General features: G+C 39.1%; 3 protein-coding genes across 3 annotated transcripts in view; 2 read left to right on the top strand and 1 right to left on the bottom strand.

Moving 5' to 3' along the window:
- The window catches only part of LOC145502267 (uncharacterized), a 12619-nt gene extending 10845 nt beyond the window's left edge, over window positions 1-1774 (top strand). Inside the window, exons 7-9 of the mRNA XM_081481525.1 lie at window positions 732-793; window positions 883-931; window positions 1460-1774. Of these exons, the coding sequence (XP_081337651.1) occupies window positions 732-793; window positions 883-931; window positions 1460-1530 (182 nt within the window). The 3' untranslated portion in view covers window positions 1531-1774. The remainder of the gene's footprint in view (window positions 1-731; window positions 794-882; window positions 932-1459) is intronic.
- Window positions 1775-6258: 4484 nt separating this feature from the next.
- Window positions 6259-12767, bottom strand: LOC145502262 (sulfotransferase 1B1-like). Its single transcript, XM_081481519.1, has 4 exons — window positions 11898-12767; window positions 8958-9329; window positions 8243-8337; window positions 6259-8016 (listed from the first exon to the last, which is right to left on the bottom strand). The coding sequence occupies exons 1-4, from the start codon at window positions 12073-12075 to the stop codon at window positions 7750-7752; spliced, it is 912 nt and encodes a 303-aa protein (XP_081337645.1). The 5' UTR covers window positions 12076-12767; the 3' UTR covers window positions 6259-7749.
- Window positions 12768-15078: 2311 nt separating this feature from the next.
- On the top strand, window positions 15079-17384 carry LOC145502264 (uncharacterized). Its single transcript, XM_081481521.1, has 5 exons — window positions 15079-15154; window positions 15729-15770; window positions 15947-16153; window positions 16586-16687; window positions 17205-17384. The coding sequence occupies exons 1-5, from the start codon at window positions 15107-15109 to the stop codon at window positions 17322-17324; spliced, it is 519 nt and encodes a 172-aa protein (XP_081337647.1). The 5' UTR covers window positions 15079-15106; the 3' UTR covers window positions 17325-17384.
- Window positions 17385-17816: the final 432 nt, after the last annotated feature.

Raw genomic sequence — 17816 nt, forward strand, 5'->3', positions numbered from 1 at the left:
GCATATGATAAATTCATGTGTATCGTTGTAACTTGTTCTATGAACGTATGGCAGTCAACTCACACATTTTGTGTCGTCCGTTTGTCGATACATTCATAGTGAAAGCTAACATATTCTTAGTTTCCTTAATGAGACGTAAATTATGTACGGACCGTTGACGGAGTCAGTTGGCATCTTTCCAGTCTGTGCGAATGGAACCATTTCATCTTGAACTCAGAATCGGAGATAAAACGTAAATGCTCTTAGTGTCCTTACCGAGATGGAAATTAAAAGGACTAAGCATAGTGCTTTAGCATTCGTAAAAATGTTCAGACTGTGAGGCTGCGCTGGCAAACCGTTACACATTAAAATGTGTCTCAAAATATTCATTCAATAATGTAGCCACACGTCCACCAGAGGGCTTTTGGAGAGACCAGTAAACGTCAGTAATTGGCATTTCCAGTAGCTGTTTATTCCTCACACACAGTTTAGTAATGGTCGACTACTATGGGTAAAATCTAAGATGGCGACTATCTTTATTGACATCACAGCATCATCATAACCTTTCATATGTACTTCGGCTTGAAGAAGCAGATCATAAGCTTCCTAGTAAAGCTAAAAAAGGAAATCGTTTCAAAATATTGCAACCTATCAAAAACCCAAGGGGGTATCCAACAACCTCCTTCCATGTCCTACGATGGGGGGCGTGCGTTCGAGAGTTATCTTTGATGCAAACGTTTCTTGTTATCTAGAAAAATGCATAGAAATGGAGCGGAAGATCGCAGAGGCCAAGGATTCCATAAATGAATTGAATGTGAGTTTAACACTTTTTTCTTCCCTCAAACCTTATTTCTATCTTAACTGTGGTAGCACTACTAAGTTAACGCTTCCTTTCAAAATTAGAGCCAAACACACAAGATGGAAGAGGAGACCAGCGTATCGAAGAAAAGAGGTATGCGCCGTTTTAGGCAGAACATTCTTTTTAGCGAGTCATTGTTTGTTCCCATTTATATCAATGATGTCATTGCACTATAAGACGGAACCTCTTTTAAGGGCTTCTTCTTTACAGGGTTATATCACGCCAGTTTTGGCTGTTACACACCCACCCACAAACCCTTCACACTTCCTCGTTGGTCCACAGGGCAGCTGCGCATTACTTCCATTGGTAACGCAAAACTAGCTCTAACATGGATTGAAACCAGTAAATACTGGTTCAATAAAAATTACACAAAATCATAAATATAGTCTACAAAAGCGCAGTGAATTGTGGATACTGAAAAGAGGACAAGATTGGAGGGGATTATGAGACCAACTTAAGAAAAAAGCATTGTGTTGTGTTAAAACATTGCCCCGAAGAACATGTGTAACGCAAGCGGTGATGAGTGATTGGTTTGTTGATTAAGATGGATTGGTCGATGAAGTTATTGGTTGATGGACTGTTTGATTGGATGATTCATTCATTGGTTGATTTCTTTTGTAGTAGCAGAACTAGATGCAAAGATGAAGGAAGCCATCGCGGCCCTTGAGTCACCTGCAGCTGATAATTCTTAAGGCTGCCCTATCTACAACTGGATGTCTGCATGTTACGACAGAAACAAGGACTGCGCTAGTGACACTCGGCAGATTTAAACACGCTTGTGTACAATACGCCATTTAACAGTTGTGTGCTAAGCGACCCACAGTTGTGTGCTAAACGACAGTAAAGATTACAGTGTAAACTAATGGCAATACAGTAAAATGAGAACAACAATTTCAGTGAAAGTAGTATTTAGAGTACAGACGTCTTCATAGACGTTTACAAAGAGCGATACCATTCTGACAAGGTTTTATTAACCGCACCTTTTTCTTTTGAGCATACGATCCCACGATCCATACATACTTGCCCACCATTTTTTTCTTTCTTCATGCTAATCAACTTTAAAAGGGGGTGCTTGGAGTCATAGAATCAAGACAAGGATTAGTTTACTTTTTTAGTCACTGAACAGCTCTCTTCTACAATCATTAAAGGCTACGCAATTCATCAAAAATGTTCTGCATACATGGACATAACATTGTCGCAGAATGGTTTAACGAACCTCGATCTCAGGTTTAAACAATAAGTGATAGTACCTTTCACATCTCGCACCTTTCGGACGCGAAATGCAAGTTTGTACTCTCGCATTTATCGCATGTTGTACAGTCAAGCATCCTGCAAGCTAAACTCGCTTCAAGAAAGATAACCTGGAGAAAAATAAAATTTTGCTTGTTAATGTTTTGCACAACATGCACAACAAAAATGAAACGCATTTTCTCAGTAACTGCCGTCAAAAAGGCGCTTATCTGTAGTGATTGAATGTTACGCGACAAACGTTGCAAATATACCGTATTTATTCCATAAACGCCGCAGGGTTTATTAGATTTCTCGTGATTTGAGTGCGGCGTTTATTCGAGGGCAGTGTTTATTTAAAATCCAATCCATTTCTTCCCAAAAAATAGCGACTGAACTTCTGAATTTTTAAATCACGGAAAATAAATTTCCAGAGCTTTTTTTAGCTGGACTGTATTGTACTTATGCTTTGATTATATTCCTCAGAGCTTTGAATGCACTGGCAAACATTGATATAATCAAGTAAAGTAAATTTTTGGGCTTGCTGAAACAATATTATTACTATACTCGCTCTTTGAGTATATTATTCGAATACTGAACGCTGTATCACGGACGCGGCGTCTAATCGAGGGCGGCGCGTTTATTGTTTTTGCTCTCCAGCGCTGCGTTTATTCGGGGGCACTAGTGTTTATTCCAGGGAGGCGTTTAATCGAATAAATACGGTAATCGGGTAATTCTAGTTCAGCTATATTTCACATACGTTCAATGAGCGCCGTTCATAGCTTTCTTCACGAGTGAAAAACTAATAGCCAATCACTGTTTCGTTTACTATTATTTAGCCAATCAGAGTCCCAACAATCGAGCAATACATGTACGTATTGTGCTTTATGGTATGGTTTGTTTCAAAACATGAAAATAATTATTCAGAGTAAAAATAAAATCAAACTAACACAATTGTCATATATTTAGGTTCAAAAAATAGTGTCGCACCTAAATATAACATTCCAGAGCTGCTTGTCTTTCTTTTTTTCTTCTTCTTCTTGTTTTTTTTTCTTTTTTTTTTTTTCCTTTTTTCTCTCTCTCTTTTTTGACATTTTATTTATTATATATTTTTTAACAGTACAACTGCTTGTCTTTCTTAACTTGCTTAGACGGCAATTGCTGTGCATGAGAAAAAGGATTTGTGACATGTTTCTTTTTGCGTACGGACTTTTCAGGTTCGCTAAGGTGCAGGATTGCGCGGTTTATCAAAATATCTTGATAGAATATCATTAGTTTGATAATTGATATTATGATATTTTCTTAATGTTTGGTGATAACAGAATGATAATATCGAGAAATCATTTTTGTCACAATGTGTGCATGTCAAATATCAAAATATCATTATCGTACGAGATTATCATGATAGTTGCTCAATAATTTTCTCTTGCAAATTCTGTAATGGTCACTATAATAATCATTAACTTGAAAATGTGGTAAATTGAGATATCAGTATAAGATAACATAACATAACATAACTTTATTTATACACGGTTTTTCCATCAGTTAATTACGGTTAATGGACTATCTACCTATCTACCTAACTACATTAAAAATTAATAACAACAATTCAATTAAAAAAAAATTAAAAAACTGCTTTTCATGGAGGCCGTGTCTAAAAATTTACTTAAAATTAAGATTTTACTTAAAACTGTGGCGATTTAATTTAGATTTGAAATCCGTCAGTGAAAATGCTCGTGTTAGGTCTGTAGGTAAGTTGTTCCATAACTGAGCTCTGCTGTACGAAAAACTTCTCTTAAGATAATCAGTCCGAGGTTGTGGAAGAACTAATTCGTTTTCAGTATTCCATAAACGATAAGCACTTACATTGTCACAATATACGAATCTTCATCTCAGATAATCAGGAATCATACCATGTAGAGGTTTATACATTAGGATAGACTTCTGTTCCAACCTTTGATAATAGAGTCTTCGCCACCCCAGTGCCCCGAACAAATCATCCAAATTACTATCATAGCTCGCAGACTTAAGGGTGCGAGCTGCGCGATTCTGAAGCCTTTGGAGTTTTTCGGAAAGGCTCTTGTTGCAGTTTCCCCATACTAGGTTGCAATAATCAGAATGTGGTTGAACAAGGCTATTATAAACTTTAATTAAAATATTAAAAGGAGTGGGATGCCGAATTCGTTTAATTGCACCAATGGCACATGCTATCTTCTTAGAAATATTTTCTATATGGCACTCCCAGTTTATATTTTGATCCGTACAAACTCCAAGGGATTTAACGGAGGCTACTTGTTCTACCGCGTTCTCGTTTATAGTAAGAGAGGGACTTTCCATAAATTGTGACAACTTCTGCCTTGATGCAATAAGCATAAACTCAGTTTTTGTCATATTTAGGGTAAGCTCGTTAGCACCCATTCGTACGCATTGCTCAGGTCGTGATTGAGGCGATAATTTATATGCTCAGTGTTAGTGCTGGCAAGCGTCAGGCTGGTATCATCCGCGCACATTCTGAGTTCCGAATATGTCAGACAATGTGGTAAGTCATTAATATATATCAAAAACAGAAGAGGTCCCAAAATTTTTTCCTGGGGAAAACCGCATCTTAGACATTTCGGAGTTGACTTACAAGAATTAATATGACAAATCTGAGTTCGATTATCTAAATAAGAAGCAAACCATTGATGGCTGGACCAGCGAATCCCGTAGTATTGCAATTTTCGTAACAAAATATCGTGATCTACTGTATCAAATGCCTTTTTGAGATCTAAACAGACGACAGCATTAACAAAGCCACGGTCTATTTCCATGGCACAGCTATCTGTAGCTTCGATATGCGCCGAGAGAGTGCAATGCAAAGAACGAAAACCAGATCGATGGTACGAGAGAAAGTTGTTTTTAGTTAAATATTGATGTAGCGGATCGTAGATTATCCGTTCGCAGACTGGCCACGACTGGAATTACTGATATTGGTCGATAATTCGTCTGATCAGAACGGTTCCCAGGATATTTACGAAAAACTTTTTCAGGAAAGATACCCGTCATTAGGGATTGATTAAATATATGAGTTAGAGATTCCGCCAGTAAATCAGGACATTCCCGTAGAAGTTTCGCTGAAATATTATCTAATCCAGTTGCTTTTGACTTTTGACAAAGCTTTGATAGTAGTGCAAAAACATGTGTTGATGTTGTTTTTTCAAAAACAAAATTTTATCAGTCTCAGTAAGAAATTCTTCGAAAGATTTATCAACTTTTGTCACGTTTCTACTAAGGTTTGGCCCGATTTCTGTGAAAAGAAAATTTAGCATTTCTGCTACATCTGTTTGATCTCCAGAACAGATGTAGCAGAAATGCTAAATTCCTTTCAAATCATGAGAATAGCATGGAAAAGTATAGTTGAATCAGCACTTCATCAAATCATTAAGACATAACATAAAGTAGCTCTAAGGAGCCTTTGATTAGGAATTATGGATGATCTTTAATATGATCACTACGATAGAGTGAGGAAAACTTCGTCATTCAGTATAATGACTAACTCACCATCGATCTTGTGCAAAAACAGGCACAATCGCCACCATTTTTATTATAAATATATATGTCATAATTACCCAGAGAAAACTACTACTTCTATTTTGATGGAGTCTCCTTAAGTTGACACAGTTAACCCTCGGATGTACAAGGGGGAAGGTGTGGAAGGGGTGGATGCCACCCCTCATAAGGTTTCATGCAAATTTTGAAAAGGGGATTTGCTCTTTAATGCTGAAACTTTTAGTAGCTGTTCATTTATCCCTTATGGACATTTTGATATGTGTATTGTGTGTCCATGATCCATGCAGGTGTGTCCAGATTTCGACTTTTTTGAGATATTTTCTCGTTTTTCCAGTTTCTTAACGCCAAATAACATTAGTATATTTTAATATTATATTAGATATTTGTAGTGATTTTGCATTAAATTATGTTATTTTCTCACTTTTTATTAAGGAAATAGTGGAATCTAAGATGGCGGATCCATGGTTGAGGATCTCTCTGACGTCATATGACATCACGTAATGTCATGACCGCAAAAATTATGTCATCTTGTAGAGCAGTCTAAGGGCTTTCTACTTCATATAAACTTATTTAACTCCGCCTTAACATAACGAAAAAGTTACGGGGGATTCCTGCCCCCTCCCCCCATGTACCAAGGTAGGGGTATGAGTTTGTGTGCACATCCGAGGGTTAACTCAACTTAAAAGCAGTGAGTCCACCGCTACTGGTCGAAGGGTAAAAATACTAATCTAATTTTTAATTTTTCCTCACAGGAATAATTCCCCGTCGCCAAAAAAATGGCATTTCCAAAAGGAAAACAAATAGGCAAGAAAGTACGTTCGTTGCATGCGTCGTATTTTCAACTCCCTTCTCAATGTTTGGATATCCCATTGAAACACTGTCTCTCGTGTTTGATATATTACATCGAACTTCACATGTGCCGAATCCGATGCATACATCACGTAGAAACGAAAAGAAAAGAAAAGACCCTGGAGCAAATCTCATCGCGCAGTGGTTTGCTGGAAAGAGAGAGAGAAAGACGAGTCAGAAAAGATCCTGCAAGCGTCTGCGAGATGATAAAAAGGTTTCCGGTTAACTACTTCTCGTACTCTGGAGGAGTTCCAGGTAATAGATGTACCGCATTACCTTGGAGATACGTGTTTCTCGTGTATCAACAAACTAATTACCAGTTTACAAACTAATTACCAGAGAAGACCTAAGAGAAAGCTTTATAAATGTACGCGGCTTATACTATTTATAGCACAAGACAAGCAACACATACACAGGACTGCCTTTGTGCTGCCTCACTAAGGCTCGGCAGATGTTGATTCGAATCACCAACAGATCGATTCGAGATACAATTGTGCAGTAATTTTAACTGGAAATACGTACGGCAAATAGGACTCCTGCTCCATGTAAACGTTTTAAAAATGTAAGTGGCTTATACCATCTAGAGCACAGGACAACCGACAAACACAGGGCTCGAAGTCCGGATAGTATACGGTCTCGTCAAGGTTTGCCAGTAATACGTCGACCAATCGCTGGGCAAGCCGCTAAAAGTCGCTTTGTGTTATTGCATGCCTTTTTATTGCAATTTGAGCGATTTTTGTTTCATTCATGTAGTCTGCACTACACAGAATTCGCAATTCTCTAATCCCCTTTCGTTCCTGTTTTTGTCTCTTGAATAACCGTTCTTCGTTTTACTTACCTGAGTAACTGAGCTACCATACCTTAAAAAACTGCAAAGAAACGCCAAGAAAAAATACCAGGAAAAATTGTATTCATCGAATTTATTTGGCGATTTGCTTTTTTCTTGATTGATCATATATAATAAGCAGTTCAAATTGTTCGCATTTTGAGTAAAATACTAACAAATCTCATATTCATATTCCTATAGCTATAGCTATGGGTTTATAGGGGCAATAACCCGCTTGGGATGCTGGGAGAACGCTCGGAAAGCTTGTGGATCACTCGCCTGACGGCTCGTTATTTACAAGCTTTTCTCGTGTTCTCCCAACATTTCCGTGTGGGTTATTACTTCTATAAACTCATAGAAAGTGTAGTCTGACTGTTGAATTCTGTGGTTAACATAGTTCACTTTCATTCAAATTAACGTTCATCATCAATTATCAAAATGAATTTATTCTAAATTGCCATTAATCAAATTCGAGTCCTTGCTCTCTAACCTTCGCAAGTAACTCGGTTTCAAATTTTTCGCTCATTTCCGGTGTAAAGTGGGTCTTCCAGTCGCCGACATCACCCTTCCGTAAGTAACTAAGCTCGAGTTTCGGAAACACTTTATAGGTATTCGGGTGTTTAGCCATCTCCTCAAACGAGCATTGGTGTGCAATCCTTTGCATGACTTCTTCAGACAAAGGTTTGCTGAGAAATTCGGCAACAGCTTTGACACTGGATAACAAGTCCTTCGAAAGAAAGAAAGAAAATTAGTTTTAATTAAAACAAAGACAACAAAAACTACATCAACATTTAATTGTATGTACCCTTCTATAGAAGTTTGTATCCATTTGTATCTACAGTCTACATGTCAGTTACAGTCTATCACGTTTTAGGACGAGCATGTTAGAGTGCACGTTGCAAGCTTATCTCCTATAGCCAAGCGGTTAAGTGTTCAGCCGTCACGTGACATACCTTTTTCAAGTCTTCATACTTTAGAAACAACACGTTAGGATCGTCCCTGTGCTTCCACCATCCAAGAACATGGTCAGTCCACAAATTGTAAACAACTGCGAAATAACGAGAAAACAAAGAAACAAAATGACTAAAATCTTACAAGTTGTTGTCACTGACTTTAAAATCTTAAAATAGACGTTTCGGCTAAAATACTATAACCTTTTTCAGAGATGAAATGAATGTTAATGGCGTCTAAATGTAAATGAGATGTTTATAAGAATGTGAGGAACTCGCTAGGGATTAATTTAGCATTTTGTAAATGTCTGGAATATGCGCGTGGTCATTAAATGTTGCTCATAAACCCGTCAAGACGGTTGGTTCGATCCTGAAGAAACCGAAGGACAAATTTGATCAAGACCTGTCAACTGGTGTCGTGTATAAAATCAATTGTTAAAAACTGTGAAAAACTTTACATCGGTCAAACATCCAACATCCATAAACACTCTAAATCAGGTACTAGGAATAATTTCAATCCCCTTTTACAAGCCGCGCGCGGGATTTTGATAACAATGGGTAAGTCAGATTCGAAGAGTATCAATAGATCGAACGCGCAAGTAGAGTGATTTTGGTTACTCGTAAGATAGTTGCCACAGGCTAGCTGAGCTCCCCAGATGGCTGGCTATTCATACGGTGCTGGGGATTAAATCATAAAATTAACGCAGCAAGCACTCACGTCTTCCTTGAAGAAATAACTTCAGGCATAGATCCCACGTGAACTCGCCCATTTCAGGAAAAAATAACAAGAAGTGGTAGATGGAAACTGCAGCATCTTTAGGATTTCTTGCGATGTAAATGTACTTGCAAGTAGTGGTGTCGTCTTTGCCTTTGGGAATCACGTCATAAGGCAGATGTGTTGACAACAGACGGGGCCTGGGGAGAAGCTCGATGACGGGCTTGACGTCTGGTGACGACTCAGGATTGTCAGGTTCACGCTTGCGCAGTACAGGATGATTTTCGAACCAGAAAACTCGACTTCCAATATTTTCTTCGCTGACAGCGCCATCGTTGTGAATCTGCCATAACAGCTCTCGCATCCAGGTCGTTCCTGCCAATAAGAAACAGGTTTGATGTTTCACCGTCTTGATCACGAAAGGTGCACTACAAAAAAAGCTTATCGAAAGAATATCGAAACCATTACCTCATACTAGACCATGCTCAGCTTAATTTTGCAACCCTATTCTAGACTAGGTACCAAAACCCCTACCCTATCTCAGACTAGCTTTTTTCCATGCAGAAACTTGTCATTGTCGTAGTCCAACGTGCGCTAACTAAACCGGTATTTTACAAAGCCACTTCCGAGTTTCAATATTCTATTGCCGGGACCCTTGGTATAGAGCCTCGATTTAGACTAAACGGTTCATACACTGACCACTAGCTTTTCCGATAAATTATACCCTATTCTTGATCAAAACTGTCTGATTTCTATACCCTGTCTCACAATTGGTATCTACTGAATGGGTAGATCGAGCGCGAGAAAAATTTTGGCTCCGCACGGAGATGTCGATTTAGGCCCCGTGCACAAAACGAAGGTTTCACTCTGAAAACGCGTCAAATGCTTTCCGTCCACACCAGTGGCGGATCGACCTTGGGCTAAGAGGGGTGGGGTGGGAGGTTTGTTTTGCTTGCCCTGCCGGCTTTTCTTCCTTCTGTGATTTTTTATTTTTTCACCTAAAATAAGGCGGGGGACCTGGGCACCCAGGCCCCTCCCCTGGAACCGCCACTGTACGCTACGCCGGAGGAATTTAAAAAAGCAAAAACCACCAGTCATTTTGGATTTGTTTTTGATGAAAACTGGGGCAGGGAAATCACATCATTATTGTGACGCCATCGTTTTTGAAAAACAATCAGATTGTGGCGAGTGTCAAGATTAAGATTGCGACAGTAGAATATCCCCCTCCTCCACCCCCCCCCCCCCCCTCCCAAAAGAAAAAGAAAGTAAGCCCGAAAAAAATCTTGCAGAGGCAGTGGACGTGAAAAAAAAAATCCTGCTAGCTGAAAAAGTTCAAGCATCCCAGCCTAGCGTGTGTTACAGCTGCCCTCCCCGGTAGAACAATCGGATCAGAGGGGACGCTCTCTCCGCTCCGGCAGCTGGAACACAGGCTATGGTAGCCAACATCTTAAAGCTTTCAGCCGTGAAAAAGTATAGATCCACGCAATTGTAATTATTTAACACTTGAAAGGTTATTTTTGCGACGTAATGTAATGTAACGCATATGTTTTCAAATTAATTAATAACCATATCTTTTTTTCGTTTGCAAACTATTGAATAAGCCAGGAGTAAATCTCTTTAGATTCTGTATCGCGGGTTTATTGCGTGATGCAATCAAATACTAAAGAATTTCCTCGTCAGGCATAAGAGGTGCTAAATTCAAATATTTGTTTTCAGCACAACTATGTTCCTTGTTTGGAAACCAGCGCATTTTGAATTTCAGTGAACCTGTGATCAGGCGGTGTCTTATTTTTATTCGAAAAAAATTATATATTTCTTAGCAAAAAGCGTCTTTTTAAAATAATGAAATCGGCTGGTTTGACGGTCTCTTGTCTTTTCTTCGACTAGTAAATTAAACCTACTATAAATTATCCCAAAGATTGACATACAAACAACATTGCTAACTAAATACTCGGCGTTATTACACGTTTTGCTATATGAAACTGTTCCCTGCAAATGTTGAAAATTTCATTTCCGAGCCCCTAAAAATATGAATTTGCCCGATCCCTTAACTTCATCTTCCGTGCTTACCCACATGCAAATTACCCCCCCGCCCCCGCCCCAAGATGGCACGATCGTAAGTAGTTTTAGTCAGTGTTTATTTTTATTTACTTTTTTAATCCTAAAAGGTTAGAATTTCAGAGTTCATGCAGTGTGACCTCAGGCTTTGATCACGTTTGCCGAAAAATATACGCTAATCTCGCGATTTTTTTAATAGCCATTTTGAAAAAGTATTTTTAAAATTGTTTATGTGAATGTTGCTTGTTCAGTACAGATTATCAGCTATATAGTAGACGAGCAAAGTAAGTTCCAGATGTTTACACTGTTTAAACCACAAATTGCAAAATTGAATGTCTGCCAATTCATTCGGTAAACTCTTATATAGTCGGCACACGCTAGGCCGGGATATGAAACGAGGTTTTGTTGCAGCGACAGTTTTTCTGGTGCTCATTTTTCGGGACTAACCGTGGCGGGGGAAAACTATTGTCCCTGCACCAGCAGCATGTCTACAACATATTTTTTTGTATGAAGTTCAGCTTGTGCGAATTCGTGGGCCATGAAGATATGACATTGACTGAATTGAGGTTATGACTTTGTCCCCGCGTCGTCTGCACTGACTGTCCCCGCTACAACACATTTTTATGCCACAATCTGCTCCGCGTGCACTAGCTGGCGCGCGTATTATCCCTGTAACATGCGTCCTATGTGTGCACACCGACGAAGGGGCTAGCTTGTTACCGCTTAACTTACCTTTAACATGTACCCTATTGTGTGAACCCGACCTTCACAGATTTCGATTTTCGATAACTTTGTCACAGCCAGCCTTCTCCTCATTCGGTGAGGGGCGGCTGTGACACAGCCTAGGATGTCAATGATCTTACCTGTGTCAAATTATTTACTCACCTGACTTTGGGTAGGAGACTACAAACACATCGTCCTTTCTCGTTTGAAAATGATCAAGATCCTCCTCTCTAAAGCTTGGGTCCAATTGTGCTGTCGGGATTTTGACACCGTGTATAATCGCCACTTCCGGGCCGGTCCAGCTATCCTCGGTTTCCTGCACAGTTTTAAAAGTTGCCATGACCTCGGACAATACAATGGAGTTGGAAATATTTCAGAATTGAACTGAGCACTAATTCATGGGTTTAATTCCGTGCCACTGCGTAGAAAGTGCGTGGTCGACTAACATTACAATGAATCTGTTATATAACTGCCGACTGCACGTGCCATACCGGCGGGATGGGCAGTAAGTAAGTATTATATTACTATCAGAGTTCTCAGTTCTGTCGTCTTCCTATTTAACACGCTTCAATCACGAAAATTCCACAGGACAACTGCAGGTCACGCAATAAATGTAATCTGCTGTTGCTACAAGACTTTTGATATTTTTACATCGTAAGGTCACGCAATTTTAAGTTGTTAGTGTCCAGTCATCATCGGTTGAATTACCCGCACAGAAAGCCCCGGGGGGTGGGGGTACTCCCTTATATGGGCTATATAAGTATGTGCGGTCCCAAAGGGTATGGTTTTTCAGCCGTCTTGGTCATAAATAGGGTATCGATTTTAGCCTATTTTGGCCATTTTGGTCTAGGGTATGTTTTTGCACTCTAGCCTTGACATGGGTATGCTTTTAAGAAGAAGCCACTTTTTATCATTATCGAAAAGAAAATTAACCATCACAAATTATGTTTACGGCAATTTAACATTGGTCTGAGCTAGGGAACTTATTATAACGCAGGTCTGAAACCGGGTTTTGATTTAATGGTCAGGTCATAAATAAGGTAGGGAATATATCGCATATTTTGATCATAAATAGGGTAAGAGTTTTGGGAAGCGGGCCGCACAGCCCCACCCAACTTTTCTGGGAGTATTCCCCCGGCAGAAAGCTCAAGCACATGACCTAAGTGTTTGACTGAAATAAATAAATCAGTGTAGAATAATAAAGTTAATCCTATATAAGTTGCAACTCATTACCGTATGTTAATAGGTGTATTTTCATCTAGACATGTGGTGCGTAGAAATAGGTGAACACATAATTCTTAATTACTTTCTATTCCCGTTTCGATTCTGTTGCTCTCTCTTACACGACAGAGTAACCAAGCAAAAGTTGCCATGAAACATCTTTAAATGTAGAGCAACAAGAAATATCAGTAGGTAAAGTTTTATCGACTTTATTTATTTATTCATTTTTTTTAGTGACTTGGCATGGGTCGAAACTTGCTAACTCCCTAGGGCGAACAAAACTCACTTACCCCCCAACGAAACAACGTACAACTTGAATTTTCGACTCGTACGTGATCAGGTCGTGCACCTTGAAACCGCGGCAAACTGTGTTCCAGCCGGCGTCAAGCAAAATTTATTTTCGCAGCTTGTTCTATTTTTTAGTTTTGCTTTTCCTTGAGGCCAATCATTACTTGCTTATTGTCGATCGCTTTGATTTAGGTTTAACAGCAAGTCAACCCTTTGGTCTTGTCTGGGGAAGGGTCAAAGCATGGCTCATAGGTTAAAGGGGACTGTATGTAAGCTAAAGAAGGATACATTGAGGCTTGAAGAATTGAAGCTGAGCGTTAAACGCAATTCATTGGAAGAGAGCTCATCAATACCGGCACTTAGTGCAGTAGGCCACGAATAGAAGTTTTATTTCTCCCGTCCGGAAGGGCTGTTACTCCACTGCATTTGCTACTTTCCCCTTCCCCCTGGAGGGGCTCATAGTCCATCGAGGTTTGGCTCAAGAAATAACAGCAAACTTGTCCTATACACAGTACATCACTAGGTATTCTAGATAACAACAAATAATAATACAGGCTGCTTAGCTTATTTTTCTTCAAAGGGGCAACTAATGGGTTGTGGCTATTAGAAATCTTACAGTTAGGGTCATGCAGTGGCGTATCTAGGGGAGGGGTCCGGGGGGGGCACCCCCTTATTTTGGGTAAAAAAGAAGAAATCACAGAAGGTAGAAAAGCCGGCAGGGCAAGCAAAACCCCCCTTAGTTCAAGGTCTGAATCCGTCACTGCCATATATTTCAGTTCCGTAGAAATGAGGCAGGACCTTATCCACGATGTTATATAGACTGTAAGAGAGAGAGAAGCTGTTTTGAAATCACAGTTATGCCAAGAAAAAGCTGGAAAGAATGGAACTAAATTTAGAAAAGACACTGAAAAGAGGAAGAGGAAGAAGAATTATGAAAAATACTGATTCGTCCACTACAGCACCATCTTTTCCATTTAATTACTATCCATGAGATCTCATAACTGACACGATAACATCGTTTAAACAGCCGTTTTGAAGATGGCTTATAGATTTTGCAACCATATGATGAAGCAAACAGATCACAAAAGCAAAATGCGTTTTTGAGTGTACAAGTTTTCTAGAATTAATATAAGTGCACGGCACTTCTACACAGCCATTTGCAGCGCCTATGACACTTCAGGTAAATATTTGATTCAAGATTTGTTTTATGTGTTGGCTCAGTTGTCTTGCATTTGTAACAAACACTTATACATGTTGGATATCTATTTGAACACATGCAAGACTCTTAAAATTGAAGACTCCCAAGTCGAGTTCACATACACTTTTGCTAAAGTGGCTTTTCCGCTTTACTTCACACTCAATGTTAAGCCATCAGATGCTGTTTTGTCAACATAATCAGCCAATCACAAGCATTTAAGTGTCTCAAAACACCACATTTGCGAAATGTTTAATGTACCCACTTTTTACAACTTGTAAAGTGTTTGAAAAGTGTCGCTTAAAAATTCTGCGTTTCTACTCTTCCACCATACAAAACCTCCTGCACATTTTGTTTTTTGAAGAGCTTACAATTAAGCAACTTTTTTCGTACCGGAAGATCTAACTTTTACAGCTTACTAAGTTGAATTTTCTCTTTCAATTTTTGGAACCCACTATGCCCTTTTCACTGTAATTATGATTGACATTACCACGTGACAAGTTGATGCAATGGGTTACTCAGTCATCTGATCAAACATACTTCTAAAAGCGTTGTTTTGGAAATATATAAAAACAACTGAATTAAAACTAAAATTAATTATTAGGAGCTTTGTTCCTGTTTGGGTTTATCTTACTGAGTTCTCAGTTGCTGGCACCAAGTTATCGAAATGAAGATCACAGCAGTTATATTCAGTGTCTGCTTTTCGTTGGCTTTGGTAAGAAATCATAACCACGCGAGCTTTCTATTTCTTTTGGTTTTTCTCTTGACACTGTAACAAGACTGGCTTTAACTAAAAGTAAAAATGATTTTTTTTTACAATTTCGAAAAACAATTGGCCGACTAAGAAAGACTGTTCTCATATCTGGGGCATTTTTGTGGAACATTTTTTTTGTCTTGATTTATCAAATTAAACCGTGTTAAAGAAAATTTTACCCTGGTTGTAAGCGTTTGTAAACGATACAGAAGATTAAAAGGACTGTCAGACTTTTTTCTGGTCGCTGGAGGTGATTTTTGGGCCTTTAGGAGTCGAGAAAATCCCAGTTTGTAACTCACCTACTGCAAAAAAAAAAAAAAACACGTTTTCCTGTAACCACGTTTTCATGACTGCAGTCATACATATTGGCTGTATTTGCAGTAAAATATCTGACTGTAGTTAAGCCAGATAAAGAAAATAATGATTATGACACTTCCTATTCAAGGAGAGCTAAAATTGGAAAAAAGTTGCACGCCCGTTGGAATCTGACATTTACTTATCGTTAATTTCGTAACACTTTCCTTCCTTTTATTAGGCTTGTTCCGATTTTCCGAAGTATTCGCCGTGTGATATGCAAGTGAGTTAATCGATTCCTGAAATTTTGAAATTCGGTTGCACAGCTGCTTTTTTATATGTTTTCATTCCGCTGAACATAAAACGTTTTTTTTGTTGTTGTTTATGTTTTTTCTTTTGTTTGTTTTTGTTTTGTTTTGTTTTTTTTGTGTTTGTGTTTTTTTTTTTTGACGCGCGCAGGAAAATCCTCATTGCAGTTGCGCAGAGGGTTTAGCCTGCAAAGTAACACGGGAAATTGACATGGACGGCCAAACAGCTCTCATCAAGCAATGCATGCCGGTTAACGAACCCATTGTCGTTGAAAGACTCACAGAAGATGACGTGAAGGAGACCTTGAATCCTGGAAGTGCGACACTGGATCAGACAGCGAGATTTTACCCCGGAAAGGTAACGCAATATTCTCTGTATAGACCTAAGCAAATAGCACAGATATTTAGCGAAATTGTCGATGAGATTCTCTTTATAAGTTACACTTCTCCCATATCCACGAACACCAACGATAATTCGCCTAGATTATGCTCCGATAATTCTTGTTAAGAATGTATACATGTTTCTCATTCATTTTCGCATTCTGCGCTATTCGGGCTGTCTTACAAATAATATAGGCTGTCACAGCCCTCTATTCTCTCATATTTTTATTCGATCGTTGAACGCGGGAAGAATCGAGAAAACTGAACACCAGCGCAAAACGGGAGAGTTGACGGGGTAGGAGGTATGGACCGAGAAAATAGTCTATTACAAATACGGCAGGCAAGAAGTTTATAGCAAACTTCAGAACAAACTCATAATTTATTGCGTCAATGCGATTGCTTCTTTCAGAAATGCACCTCCGCGGCCGACTGCTTCTGGCCAAACACTTGCTGCATGTTTAACAAGCGCTGTGGCTTAAAACTGATGAAATACTTCACTTGTTACTTCAAGGTTTGTTAATGTAATTGACCTCTGCCCTGGTAGAGGCTAGTAATTTCTTGTAACTATAGTCTAGAGGGGTAAGGTAGTCTTAGAATTAGCTTGTTGGACTACAGATAGAGCGGCCCGATTTCCAGCCATGACTTGGGCAAGAAACGTTACGCTTGCAGCATATATTCAATATTCACCAAGGATAATAAATGTGTATCGGAGAATAGTTTGAAGTCGCATTTCCGTTAATTTATTCAATTTTCAAATGCAGTTGCCTTAATTTCTGATTTGAAGTACGGCCGGCACTATCTTGCATGGCTTCTGAGGCTGATCCTGCGGGCAGCTAAGGGGTTTCAGATCCACCCTCTTCAGTTCGCTGTAAACGTCATGTACGACAGGGGGCGGAAAAGTTATTATTCACTCGCTTACTATTTCTCTCCTATGCTACAGTAGTCTGAATCACCACTGTAGTTACTCTGATAAGACATAAAAAATTTAACTAATATGGATAAATTCTTTCTTTTTATCCCACATTTAGAGCGTGCACAAGTGTGGCTGTATGGATGATTTAGTGTGCAAGACCACGACACACGTGACATTGCCAATCGTCAAAATTCCGTTTCCCATCAGGCAGTGCGTGCCAAAAGACGAAGCTTAGTTTCTTCAATTCCATGCAACGATGGCGAAGTGAAATAAAAAGCTATTTATAAATAGCTAAAAATAGTCCTATTTGCTCTCTTTTCTTCTCAAACCAGTATGGGTTCTCGTTAGGCAAATTATATGTCTGAAAAGCCACAGAATATTATTTCCTGCTAAATATTTAATGTACATTAAACAAGTATTTCACGCAACCGAACCGTACACAAGCTTACAGCAAAAGTGACGCGCGGATAGATTAGGCGAAAAATCATATTCATAGCCAACAGAATCTTATTCGTCAAAAGTAGCTCTTATTTCAGCAATTCATTTTGCGCAAAGTTTCTGCCCGTGGAATATGCCACGATAGCCTGTAACATTTTATATCAAGGCATGTGTTTTACCCAAAAACAGAGCCATCTCTCGCCTGTAATATTATTACTGAACAAATCAGTGCGCGCAAGCATCCTGCCCATCCCAAAGACTTTCTGACGATCTTCTAAGCGTGGCGGGG

Source organism: Orbicella franksi, chromosome 11, assembly GCF_964199315.1.
Source record: "Orbicella franksi chromosome 11, jaOrbFran1.1, whole genome shotgun sequence".
Classification (NCBI taxonomy): Eukaryota; Metazoa; Cnidaria; class Anthozoa; order Scleractinia; family Merulinidae; genus Orbicella; species Orbicella franksi.